The sequence below is a fragment of the Cyclopterus lumpus genome, chromosome 8 (genome assembly GCF_009769545.1).
Source record: "Cyclopterus lumpus isolate fCycLum1 chromosome 8, fCycLum1.pri, whole genome shotgun sequence".
Taxonomy (NCBI): domain Eukaryota; kingdom Metazoa; phylum Chordata; class Actinopteri; order Perciformes; family Cyclopteridae; genus Cyclopterus; species Cyclopterus lumpus.
In genome coordinates, this window is record NC_046973.1 from 16,252,925 (window position 1) to 16,265,452 (window position 12,528).

The following is a 12,528-nucleotide window of genomic DNA, read 5'->3' on the forward strand; positions in this document are numbered from 1 at the left end:
TAATGCATTATATTGGTAAGGCACTCTTCATCCAAGAATGTCAGAGTGCCACAGAGCCAGTACATAGTTAAAACTAACAATAATAAAAAAATTAAAAAAATGAATAGTTGACAAGTCATAAACTCAACTCAAAAACGCCTTCCTGAATAAAAAGGTTTTTAGGCCAGTCTTAAAAGAGTCCAGGTGGTCAGTGTTCCATAAGCGGGGCGCTGCTGAGCAAAAGGCCGGTCGCCCATGGTGCGGAGCTTGGTGTTGGGGACCCGGAGGAGCGAGCTGTTTGTAGATCTGAGGGTGCGGGTAGAGGTTTGGGGAGTAATGAGTTCTTGTAGGTAGGGGGGTGCGTGTCCATTTATGCATTTATGGGTGAGGAGTAGGACTTTGTAGTCAATCCGGGTTGAGACAGGGAGCCAGTGGAGTGAGTGGAGAACGGGTGTTATGTGCTCATACTTCCGGACTCTCATCAGGATCCTGGCCGCGCTGTTTTGAATGTATTGCAGTTTCTGGATGTTCTCGCCAGTGATCCCAGTGAAGAGTGAATTACAGTAGTCCAGTCTAGAGGAGATGAATGCGTGGACGAGCTTCTCTGCATCTGACAGGGTTAAAGTGGGGCAGAGTTTGGAGATGTTTTTGAGATGATAAAAGGAGGTTTGTTGACTGTTGTTCCTGTCTTATGATGTTTGGCGTGTTGCTTTGAGGTATTGACACTTCCAACTTGCTTCTGCGCTTCTCCTTTCAAACGTCGATACTGTTTCGAGCTGTTGTTTTTTGGAGTGTAACATCTCTATTCCGTTAAAACGGTGCATACCGTTAGGTACACTTGTGGATGTTCTAAAAGCTTTATTTTGAATGTCCTCGCCGGAAGCGTGTCTTTTGTTTATTGTGTCTGCCTTTGCGTGTCTTAAAACCCGCTTTCTCTCGACTGACCAGCAGGGGGCGTATCCTGCGGATGCAAAAAGAAGTCCTATATTATAGAATTCCATGAGCAAATTAACATAATTCTCTCTTGACTTATTACCTCAGTAAACATTGTAAACACGAGTGTATGGTCCCAATCTCTAGTTTCAAGTCTTCTTCGATACAACATGATGTTCATTTAGCAATGTATGGTCCAGTTTAGAGTCAAATCAGAATCAGAATCAGAATCATTTATTAGCTAAGGACGTTGCACATCCAAGGGATTTGACTCGGTGAAATGTGCACAACAATAAACAGACAGAATAAAACAGTTAAATAATTTAAAAAAAGATATACATTATAAACATAATAAACAAAATAATACATACAAAACAACATAAACCAAATAGTAGAAACATGTGTGCAAGGATGTTGAAGGAAATTGTCCTGTAGATGTGAGAGTCAGAGCCAGTGGGGTCTCGGGCTTGTTGATGAACCCGACTGCAGCTGGAAAGAAACTGTTCATGTGGCGTGAGGTCTTGGTCCTGATTAACTGCAGCCTCCTGCCAGAGGGAAGGGACTCGAACACTTTGTCTCCAGGGTGAGAGCGGTCGACTACAATCTTACCTGCCCGCTTCAGGGTCCTGGAGGCGAACAAGTCATGGAGGGAAGGCAGTTTGCAACCAATCAGCAGAGCGAATTATAGGCTGCAGTCTGCTCTTGGAGACTACGGTTGATTTATTTACTTAGAATTGTTCACTGCCCTCCAGCGGTCACAGGGAAGAACTGCAATACATAAAATCAAATACACGTTAATCAGAATCAGAATCAGAATCAGAAACTTTTTTATTAGCCAAGTAGGTTTACACCTACAAGGAACTTAGCGTGGTGGGCATACTTACATTTGCAGTACATACTTTCAGAGTAAGTGACCAAACTGAAGCAATTGCAAAGAAACAAATAAACTATATTGACGGATTACATTGTTTTCTAGTGGTTACGGTTGAAGAGAACCATCCACTCTTCTGTATAAAAAGTAGTAGCTACTGTTCCAGCCTTCAATTGACGATCGAATAATTTGTTTTTCTGCCCTCTAGCGGTCAAATCGAGTAAGGACAGCCTATTTATCTCAAGTTGGACATAATAATATGGTATTACTTCCGATTAGATATACAAAATAAAACTTGCAATAGCCACGTAGTTATGAACTATGTCCAACAGAGGGCAGTGTGTATTCATGATTAAAACTATACAGGCTCAAAGGCAGAAGTAACATCTTATTCCATCTTTTTTTCTTTCTTTATTTGTAGGACCACATTTAAATGCAATATCACCAACACAGGTTGTAGATAGTATACAACGTACTAAAAAAGACACATTACTATCCACTTGACAACACTAAAAGCGTCATACACTACAGCTGCATTACTGGTATTAATGGTATTTCTTATTCATTAAGGGAAAAAAAGTATACAAATATGTATGAAATATGTTGCAACAATGTAATTGACTTAATATGGTGAGAACCACTGATTTATGTGCTGTTCTTCGTGCTATCTCCTCCACACACGCTCCGACATGCTACTTCTTAGGCAATGTCGAAGTAAATGTTGACGTTTTCTTTTCTATATTCAGCGCAACAACAAAAAAAGATGTAGTTCTGCACGTGATTTTATTTTGTTGTCGTGTTGAAATGAAGGACGTGTTCATCTTGCGACCCCATTTACTCTCTGAAAGATCAGCACCGGAAGACTGGTAACGCGAGGCGATGATCATGCGCTAAATCAAGTAAGTTTAATGCTTTAAATTGAGCTTCTAATTAAATCATTAAATGCGCACTTGCGTTAACGACATTTCCTTGTTTCATAGTTCAACTTTATGTAGCTGTTCACTTGTTTTCTTCTCGGTGTAACTTGCTTGAGACGAACGTAAGTTAGCCGGTGTGACGTGAAGCTAACCGTCACAGCTAACATCTTTGGCCAGTTAGCTAACATTTGTTGGATCGGTGTTTGTTTACAACAGTGAACCAGCGGCCTTGGTTATCGTTGTCTGTCTGTGTCGTTTTAATGGCGAACGCCGGCTGACAGCAGTGAGTTAGCTTGTTAGCTCGTCGGACAGTTACTGAAGTACAGCCAGTTGTTTGTTTCATTCAACAGAAGCGAAAGAGGGAAGAGTGTTTGTGTCCGAAACCACTGAAACAACATGCAATCTGAATGGAAAGATGAACCTCTGACCCACACGCTGGTGAACGTCCACGTTGACTCGATGAACTGGAGATGCCTTCATGATGCCTGTTAACTTTAAGTTCATCGTAGAGAAATAGTTCAATAGGCAATTGGAACTCACTCGACTGATCTTGTTTCACTGTGTTGACAATGACTTGTTGGTAGAAAACACTCTTCCCTGTTACACAAAATGATTTTGCCTTGATGCGCAAGCAGCCTTGAGTAAAGTACTAACATGTAAAGATGATGTAGCGGCAAAGTTTTACATCATCATATATTTAAAATCTGCATCACAATACAACAAACTCAACATTTTCTTCGCAGATGCTCTGATGAGAGATGAGAACTCGTGTAATCTTTAGAATATACATGTTTTGAGCAGTCCTCAAACATGTCACGTGTGTTTATGTTTACTCAGCAGTAGCTGAGTATATACATTTTACATCCATATTGGGTGAACAAAGTATAAGTAATAACCCTCTTTCATGCACATTCTCCCCATTTCATATTCACGGTCTCATCTTTTAGCAGCGGGAGTTTCCTGTCTCGCCGCAGGAATGCCAGGTGGAGACTACGGGGAGCTCGGGGGCAGCCTCCCTGGCATCGGCTCCCTGAACGCCTCCTACTCAACGTCGCTGTCCTTCCCTTCCCCGTACCTGTTGGTACCACTCGCGGAGCGCAAGGCCATCTCTGACGTTCGACGCACCTTCTGTCTCTTTGTGACGTTCGACCTGCTCTTCATCTCCCTTCTCTGGATTATTGAGCTGAATGTGAGTTTTCATTTGGGCTCAACAGACATGCTTTCTATACATGTGCTTTGCCCTGTTTGCCACGGCAGTAAGACTCTGATGTGGACTCTGCTCTGTTCTCCTGCAGATCTCCACCTCAATCTGGGACAGCTTGAAAAATGAAGTGGTCCTTTATAACTACAGGTCTTCCTTCTTTGACATCTTTGTAAGTGGGTCAATACAAGTCTGTGTACATTTCACTTAGTTTCAATGTAGAATAGTGGCATTGTGTTATTGTGTAATCCTGATAATGTTTCCAAATATTGACATTAATGAGCAGATACTAATGTTAAACCTGCTCGTGTAACTTCATGGGCTGATATTATTGTTTAGCATGATTTATAGTATCTGAATGAGCTGTCAAGGGTGGTCGCATGTCTGCATTTATTGACATGAGAGGAGCAAACGTTAACATAAGTCGACATGCGTGAACCTCACAATAGCGTCAAGTGCCGCAGGTCGTCTGACTTTTCTGTTGCTTCCTCCTCGTCTCAGCTGCTCGCCTTGTTTCGGTTCCTGTGTCTACAAGTGGGCTACGCTGCATTTCGGTTGAAGCATTGGTGGGTTATTGCGGTAAGCGAGACCAGCCACAGTGAAACACACACACACACACACACCACACACACACACACACACACACACACACACACACACACACACACACACACACACACACACACACACACACACACACACACACACACACACACACACACACACACACACACACACACACACACACACACACACACACACACACACACACACACACACACACACACACACACACACACACACACACACACACACACACACACACACACACACACACACACACACACACACACACACACACACACACACACACACACACACACACACACACACACACACACACACACACACACACACACACACACACACACACACACACACACACACACACACACACACACACACACACACACACACACACACACACACACACACACACACACACACACACACACACACACACACAACAATAATGTGGACATGAATTACAACACAAATGTAAATCCTCCTTCCTCCTCAGTTTACCACTCTAGTGACCAGCGTCTTCCTCGTTGTTAAGGTCATCGTATCTACCGTGAGTGTCCCCCTCCAGATGTGTGTGTGTGTTGCAAGCAAATCAGTCAAAACCACAAAGACCGTTTCACTTCTGCATATATGCCAGTACTATATGCTATCTGTTCCGGACGATGAGCTAATGTATTACTTTATATTCTGTCTCCTCACAGCTCCTTTCCCAGAATGCCTTTGGCTATGTGATACCCATCACTTCGTTTGTGGTGGCCTGGCTGGAGACCTGGTTCCTTGACTTCAAGGTGCTCACTCAGGAGGCCGATGATGAGAGAGGTGAGAGACAGATTCAAGTTAAAGCACGACTCCACAAAAATATGTTTCTCCGTTTTTATCTTTTTTTTAATTTTTACATTTTTTTTTTTTTAAAACAAATGTTCTCCTTTGACATCAGCCTACCTGGCAGCGGTGAACGCAGCCTGTGAACGAGTCCCGATGATCTACCCCCCTGCTGTTTCAGACGGACAGTTTTACTCTCCACCTGAATCCATCGCAGGTGATGGTTGCTTGTCTCCATCGATCGGTTCTTGTTAAATCCGACTCAAGTACAGACTCTCAGTGGGTCACTTCTTTACAATATCTTTTGAACCGTTCTCATTTGAGCCTCAATTTGAATTTGGGCTTTTTCCAAACTTGTGCCTGCAGGCTCAGAAGAAGATCTGGATGAGGAGGGTCTTGGACGCAGAGCTGTCACTTCACAGGTATCTGCATCAGACTGAGGGGTTGTTTTACTCCTCCCCGGATCATGACGGTCATCTGTTTCCTCCTCTCACTCTTGTTCCAGGAGATGGAGTATGTGAGTCGGGGTCGGGAGGCCATGTCGGTGGTAGAACAGATCCTGGCCCAGGAGGACAACTGGAAGTTTGAAAAGAACAATGTGAGTGTTGGATTTAGCTTCATCAAGTGTGACTTTCCAATAGAGAAGTGGGTGCGCTTCCCCTTTTAGTTTGGGTCACGCACACAACTACACGTCTACACAACTACAGTGCTAAATGACGTGCTGCTTGGTCAAAGTGTCTGACTCCCAAATAGTTTAGGCCACCAAAATCACAAACATAAGTGTTTTACAAAAAGCCATATGGACGATTGGGGTTTGATTACAATTTCATGAATCAGAATTTTGTATTTAATATGTGTACGTGAGTTAGAGCAGTATATTAGCATATTACAGATATATTTGTACCGGTGTATATGTTGACCGATAAGTGACAATGCAGTACAAAAATGCCAAAATAGGTCATTTATAATGGCGTCACTGTTATGTAGTCGTTTACCAAATGTCCTGTTTTTTTATATATATATATATATATATATATATATATATATACACATACACACACATGTACAATTCCAAGGGTTCCATCAAGATTCTAGTTTTAGGTCATATGGTAGCGCTCGGTTTGGTAATGTTATATTCGTTAAAACACTCAATACATCATTACAAAAAACAAAACAATGGGTTTTTTTGTGGCTGTCGCAGGATTGTGATTCATCTGTCCAATCATTTTCATCTGGGCCGACTGATTGATTTAGCAACTTGTTGGATGTAGTGCGACACTGGGCTGTTCATACGAGTTATAGTTTCTCAAATCTACCGTCCTCGATCAGGCTATTCTATGTTTTGAATATGTACGTTATTAATCCTTATCGATCCAGTTTTAAGTAGCTTGCTGGTAGAGAAATAAGAGTCAAAGATGTACATTTAGAGTACTAAAATATACAAATATATTTGCGATGTAGTTAATTAAATATTTTGCATACAATTCTTTGCTAATAAGAAAGCAGATGGAAGATTCAGTGAGTTATTTGGGAGACTCCATATTTGAGCAACTTGGAAGGAGATAAAGATTTCAAACACTAATCAAAACCTAAATCACTGCAGGATTGGCTTCAGTTAATTTCTACTTCAACTCTAATTTTTTTTTTAATGGGGATCTATATTTTCCCATAGAAAAATGATTTTACTCTAGTTTTCCTGACAAACACCGGCATGAAAGAGAAAGCATCACGATACTCACCGTATTCTGTTTCATTTCAGGACATGGGAGACTCCGTCTACTCTCTGGAGATCCCCTTCCATGGAAAGACTTTCATTCTGAAGGTACATCAGCACTTTGTGAAGATGTGTCCACATGCTCCATTAGTGATCCAAATGAGTCATATTTAGACCATAAATACTGTGTTTGTATGGCAGTGAAGCGCTCCCAATCCTTTCTAACACACTGCCGTAAACCGTATCAGGTGCACTTTGTAGTTCATGTCATGTCATGTCTGACTGCCAACATTGCCGCAATAACACGCTCCTGTAGGTACATGCTGTACAACATCAGGAGAATACGACCCCTTCTCACTCAGAAGGCGGCACAGGTTCTGGTCCAGGCTCTGGTCATCTCAAGGCTAGACTATTGCAACTCCCTCTTGGCAGGTCTACCTGCTAATGCCATTCGACCTCTACAGCTCATCCAGAATGCAGCTGCTCGACTGGTCTTCAACCGACCAAAATGTACCCACACTACTCCGCTCCTCCGCGACCTTCACTGGTTACCGGTGGCCGCCCGCATCCGCTTCAAAACATTGGTACTTGCGTACCGTGCTGCGAACAGATCGGGTCCAGTCTAGATCCAGGACATGGTCAAACCGTACACCCCAGCCCGTTCACTTCGCTCGGCTTCTGCCAATCTGCTTGTAGCTCCTTCACTTCGAGCTAAATCACGACTGTTTGCTGTGCTGGCTCCTCATTGGTGGAACGAGCTTCCCATTGACATCAGGACAGCAGAAAGTCTCTACATCTTCCGGCGCAAACTAAAAACACATCTTTTTCGACTATACCTTGAATAGGTAGCACTTAAATGCCGTAGTAGCACTTAAATGTCCCTTACCGATAGCACTTTAGTAGCACTTAAATGGCACTTACGGATAGTACTTTGTAGTTTAACTTTATTGAAGAAATTGTACTTGCTTGATTCTTGTTGTTCTGAGTTTGGACTCACGGTTTTATGCACTTATTGTAAGTCGCTTTGGATAAAAGCGTCAGCTAAATGACATGTAATGTAATGTATTCAAACAACCTCTAGAGGGCATAGTGATGAAATCATAGAGACTACTGATATTAAAGAAATGCTCTGGTGCTTCAGATGCACTGGAAAAGTGTTCCTGTTTTTTAGCGTGGCTATTTTCCCAGAGAGGACTTCAGAGTAAGATTGCTATTTACAACATGATAATTAGCTGAGGGCTATTTAAGTGGTTTTGTTTTCCAAAGGGTTTACCACTGTAACTTGTGATATTATTGTAAATGATAAACGAGGCTTGGTCACAACCAACACAGCTTCATATTTATTTTACTCTTATCACGCATCTGCTGTGTTAAAATGTGTTTTTAATTTTTATTCTCTAGAACAGCGTGTTGATTCTAAAAATGTTCCTCAGAGATAAAAACTATAAAGAGCATAAATACACAGGCAGTCCTTCTCTTTGGTAAAGGTAGCTAACGGCAGCTAGCTAGTTAGCTCAGAAAGGCAATTACAATAACAGTGTAACTGGGGGAAACTTCCCTCTGTAAAATAAGTTAGAAGGGGGCATTTTGAAACCTTTTGTGTGTATTCTTGTTTTTGTTCAGGCCTTCATGCAGTGTTCTGCTGAGCTTGTGTATCAGGAGGTGATTCTGCAACCAGAGAAGATGGTCCAGTGGAACAGAACTATCGCTGCCTGCCGGGTGACAACTTTGCTCATCTTTCTGAATATCCTTTTATTGTTTCGTTGTGTTGTGTCGAAGTCTAACGGTGCGTTCTGCCGTCTCCTCAGATCCTTCAGAGGGTTGACGACAACACTCTGGTGTCATATGATGTCTCATCTGGAGCAGCAGGAGGAGTTGTGTCTGCGAGGTACATCGGCACCACAGGCTTCAAGCTGTGGCTGTTTCTTATCGGTCCCGTCTATTGTGGCTTGTTATCTTATTCTCATGCGGGGACTGCAAGCCTGAAATGAAGGGAATTGATTGACCGATGGATTTTTTTTCTTTCTTTAGGGACTTTGTTAATGTTCGGCGAGTGGAGCGCAAACGAGACTGCTACCTGTCTGCCGGCATGGCAACCGACCACGACGCCAAACCTCCAATCGGCCGCTACGTCAGGTCAGACCATGACCATCGTCTTGATTTAGACAAACGTGCAGTTGTGTTAGTTTAATTCTCTTTCTTCTCCGCTGCCTTTTGTGTTGTCGGCCTCAGGGGAGAGAACGGTCCGGGAGGATTTGCGGTCCTCAAATCCAGCAGTAACCCGTCCGTCTGCACCTTCATCTGGGTTCTGAACACAGACTTAAAGGTGAGAAGTCGCATTCAGTCTGACACTTTCTGTCTCTCGAGGCAAGAAGAGATCACTTTTGCCTTGAAGATTCGTAAAATTCTAATTGTCTATATTTAGAGAAAAAAAAGGGTTGTTGTTGCATCACAAAATAGTGACCGGATGCAGACAAATAGAATGAGTCATGTTTTAAACCCCTTATTTGCGCTCATCTCAATTAGTAAGTAAAGAAGAATCTGTTAACATAATTATATCAAAGACCGGTATGGACATTTGAATTCTAGTACACACTGAGACAAATGCATCTTTGAGCTGCTGATGAGAACTTGACTGAACAAACAGAAATTTTGACCTGACAATAATATATGTATGGACATAAGTTCTACAAAATCATTTACAAATTATTTATTTACATAATACAAATCAAGCTATTTGTATTATGTCAAATATGGTCTTAAAAAGTCTTGAAAAGGTGTGTGTGTGTGTGTGTGTGTGTGTGTGTGTGTGTGTGTGTGTGTGTGTGTGTGTGTGTGTGTGTGTGTGTGTGTGTGTGTGTGTGTGTGTGTGTGTGTGTGTGTGTGTGTGTGTGTGTGTGTGTGTGTGTGTGTGTGTGTGTGTGTGTGTGTGTGTGTGTGTGTGTGTGTGTGTGTGTGTGTGTGTGTGTGTGTGTGTGTGTGTGTGTGTGTGTGTGTGTGTGTGTGTGTGTGTGTGTGTGTGTGTGTGTGTGTGTGTGTGTGTGTGTGTGTGTGTGTGGAAAATTGACAAAAATGCGAACATTAAATAAAGAAATGTGACCGAAGTACCGAATTAACGCTCACATTTTGTGTCTCGTCAGGGCCGACTGCCTCGCTACCTCATCCATCAGAGTCTGGCCGCCACCATGTTTGAATTCATGTCCCATTTACGACAACGTATCACTGAGTTGCGGCCCTCTCTCCGCTCCCACCACCACACCTAATACAGGAGAGACGTCCAACTGTGCCGCGCCGTGGCAGGTGGAGAGGCGTCACTACTGTTTTCTATAAGTGGACCCTAAAAACGGGCGTAGCAGTATAGAAGGCTGAAGGGATGTGCCACCGTGACTTCTAATCACGGGAGACGGGAGACGGGAGACATGCAAACCCACATTTCAGTCACAAGAGGAGAGGAGTTCCACCGACTGTAAAGACATTTCCTTTTTTTAGTCGTGATCACGTACATATTTTTGTGTGGACCTGTAATTGTTTTGCCGTGCAACGAGAACCGTGTTTCCTGAACCTGCCAAGTCATCTTGTGGCTCTGAGCCGTTCAGAAACGACAAGACTTGGGTCAAAGATTCTCCCTGTTTGGGTCTCAGTTGTTCCAAAAGAAGTGCTGCGATGGCATGAAGCAGCTATCGCTCTGGGCCTTATCTTACTGCACTGTTAGACATTGATTTGCTGCCTTTTTGTTTATTGTTGAGATTATTTTGGCGTGTATGTTTTCACTACACCATCTTATTAGGTTTCTCTGGTGCACCAGCCCTAAAACGGATCCACACCTCACTGCCATATTGACAACTAACATTTACATTTGACTTTGTAAAGCTATTTCCACACTTTGTTCTCCTTTTTTGCTCCACTGTGATTGCTGGGGTAAGAAGTCCCCTGCAGTCTAATTGGCACTAGATTGGGACGCCACTGACACGATGCTCGGGTGCAAACAAATCAGTTAACACCAAGTTTTACTGAGGGTTTTAAATACTGCTTTTGTTTTGCACTTTGGGATCAGCCAGTAAATCTAACCAGGATGCAGATCAGGCAGCTGTTAATTAATCTGTGTTGCAAATGAATTATCATGACGACGACTGAAAAATGATGGTGTTCTTTATTTAGGTCGCTGTGTACTTTGTTATCTTTGGTGCTGATGACCTTCCGTGGCCTTCCGGTAAAATAGATGACTCATCAAAAGTTATTCATGCCCTGATATGATTTACATTGACTTTATTCTGGCCTCCCCTCAGGCCCTGGTTTTTGACCCTGAATTAGTTTTGTTTTCTATAATTTCTTACATCATGCATCATGATGTTGTTTTTAGACAATTAGAAATGCCGCTTCTATCTTAAGTTTTAGCTTATTTTTAAAGTCTGTATCTCCAGAAAATCAAGATTTGTCATTGCATCTGCCAAGGAGGTCATGTTTGATTTTTCATGGAACTCGGTGGAAGGGTAGCATAAGCTGAGGATGAATCCATTACATCTTGGAGCGCATGCGACTCAAAGGGCAGATCACTTTATTTCTCACATTCCACATTGCAACAGATGGAGCATGGCGTCTTGTTATTAGATCAAACTACTAAGAGTTGAACCTTGTTCTTTCTTATGGTTTTTCAAGCTTGACACAAAACAACTCTGTGGAACTGTTCACACACTAAAGGAGCATCTGTTTGCGTGTAATTGTGAGGTTCTGACTATGTGCTCGTAGTTCACCAAATCACAATCGCAACATGGCCTTGAGGCATTTTACTATCTAAGCCCAGGTATTTCTGAATGCTGTGATCACAGTCTGATTATTATTCTTTCTTATGAAGTCCAGAACAAGTGGCTATTGAAATGTAACTGGATAACTTGTGAGGATTCCTTTTAGCTACATACTGAATTGAGATAATTTAAAATGAATGAAATTAATGTTATCAACAATTTGGTGCCTTTATCACAGTAACATTACATGTGAGCCTTTTCTTTGCATTTGTTATACTGTTAAATTAATGCTTAATACATCCCATTATACTGTATGTATATGCCGCCTGCATAGAGTACTAGTTTTCTTTGATCCTATTTTTTTATAATACTTTAAATGTATCTATGGAGCATTCATCACACGTGTTAATTTAAATCCATCACAGGAATACTGACCAACTGTTTTTAAGTCTTAACCAGTGTCTTATGTCTAATAAAATAAATAAAAAATCCAAATTTATAAAAGAAGCTGCCAAGCTGAAATGTGGATCCACGTTTCCTGGGAACATCCATTGTTGTTACGACAGGTCAGCTGCCGTAAATCATATTTATTCTTTTAGTTGAGCCAACAGACTTGTTCTCTGTATAAATCCTTCGAGCAACCTCATACTTTTTTGTTTCTCAATAATTTTATTCATCTGTGGTTTTGCTGGTTTTGAAACAAAAGGGAACAAAATGTTCCATTCCATTATCCGAACCACTCATTCCCCTTTAGGGGCGCTGGA

At 42.0% G+C, this 12,528-nt stretch overlaps 1 protein-coding gene across 2 annotated transcripts; it reads left to right on the forward strand.

Moving 5' to 3' along the window:
• The first annotated feature begins 2,184 nt into the window (after window positions 1–2,184).
• stard3 (StAR-related lipid transfer (START) domain containing 3) lies at window positions 2,185–12,078 on the forward strand. 2 transcript variants are annotated; one of them, XM_034539746.1, is made up of 15 exons: window positions 2,186–2,682; window positions 3,648–3,889; window positions 3,996–4,073; window positions 4,403–4,480; window positions 4,983–5,036; window positions 5,188–5,305; window positions 5,424–5,525; window positions 5,675–5,730; window positions 5,814–5,906; window positions 7,068–7,130; window positions 8,646–8,741; window positions 8,831–8,910; window positions 9,054–9,158; window positions 9,255–9,348; window positions 10,163–12,078. In XM_034539746.1, exons 2-15 carry the CDS (start codon window positions 3,677–3,679, stop codon window positions 10,283–10,285), a joined length of 1,353 nt encoding a protein of 450 aa, XP_034395637.1. In that variant the 5' UTR covers window positions 2,186–2,682; window positions 3,648–3,676; the 3' UTR covers window positions 10,286–12,078. The 2 variants fall into 2 exon arrangements, with proteins under 2 accessions (XP_034395638.1, XP_034395637.1); XM_034539747.1 differs by lacking the exon at window positions 4,983–5,036 and having other exon boundaries at window positions 2,185–2,682.
• The last annotated feature ends 450 nt before the right edge of the window (window positions 12,079–12,528 follow it).

Excerpts from the sequence above, each read along its gene's own strand:
- stard3 (XM_034539746.1), top strand. The coding sequence starts at position 3,677 with ATGCCAGGTGGAGACTACGGGGAGCTCGGGGGCAGCCTCCCTGGCATC. Across the intron at positions 5,037-5,187 it reads TTAAGGTCATCGTATCTACC|CTCCTTTCCCAGAATGCCTT; the intron begins GTGAGTGTCCCC and ends GTCTCCTCACAG. Across the intron at positions 7,131-8,645 it reads GAAAGACTTTCATTCTGAAG|GCCTTCATGCAGTGTTCTGC; the intron begins GTACATCAGCAC and ends GTTTTTGTTCAG.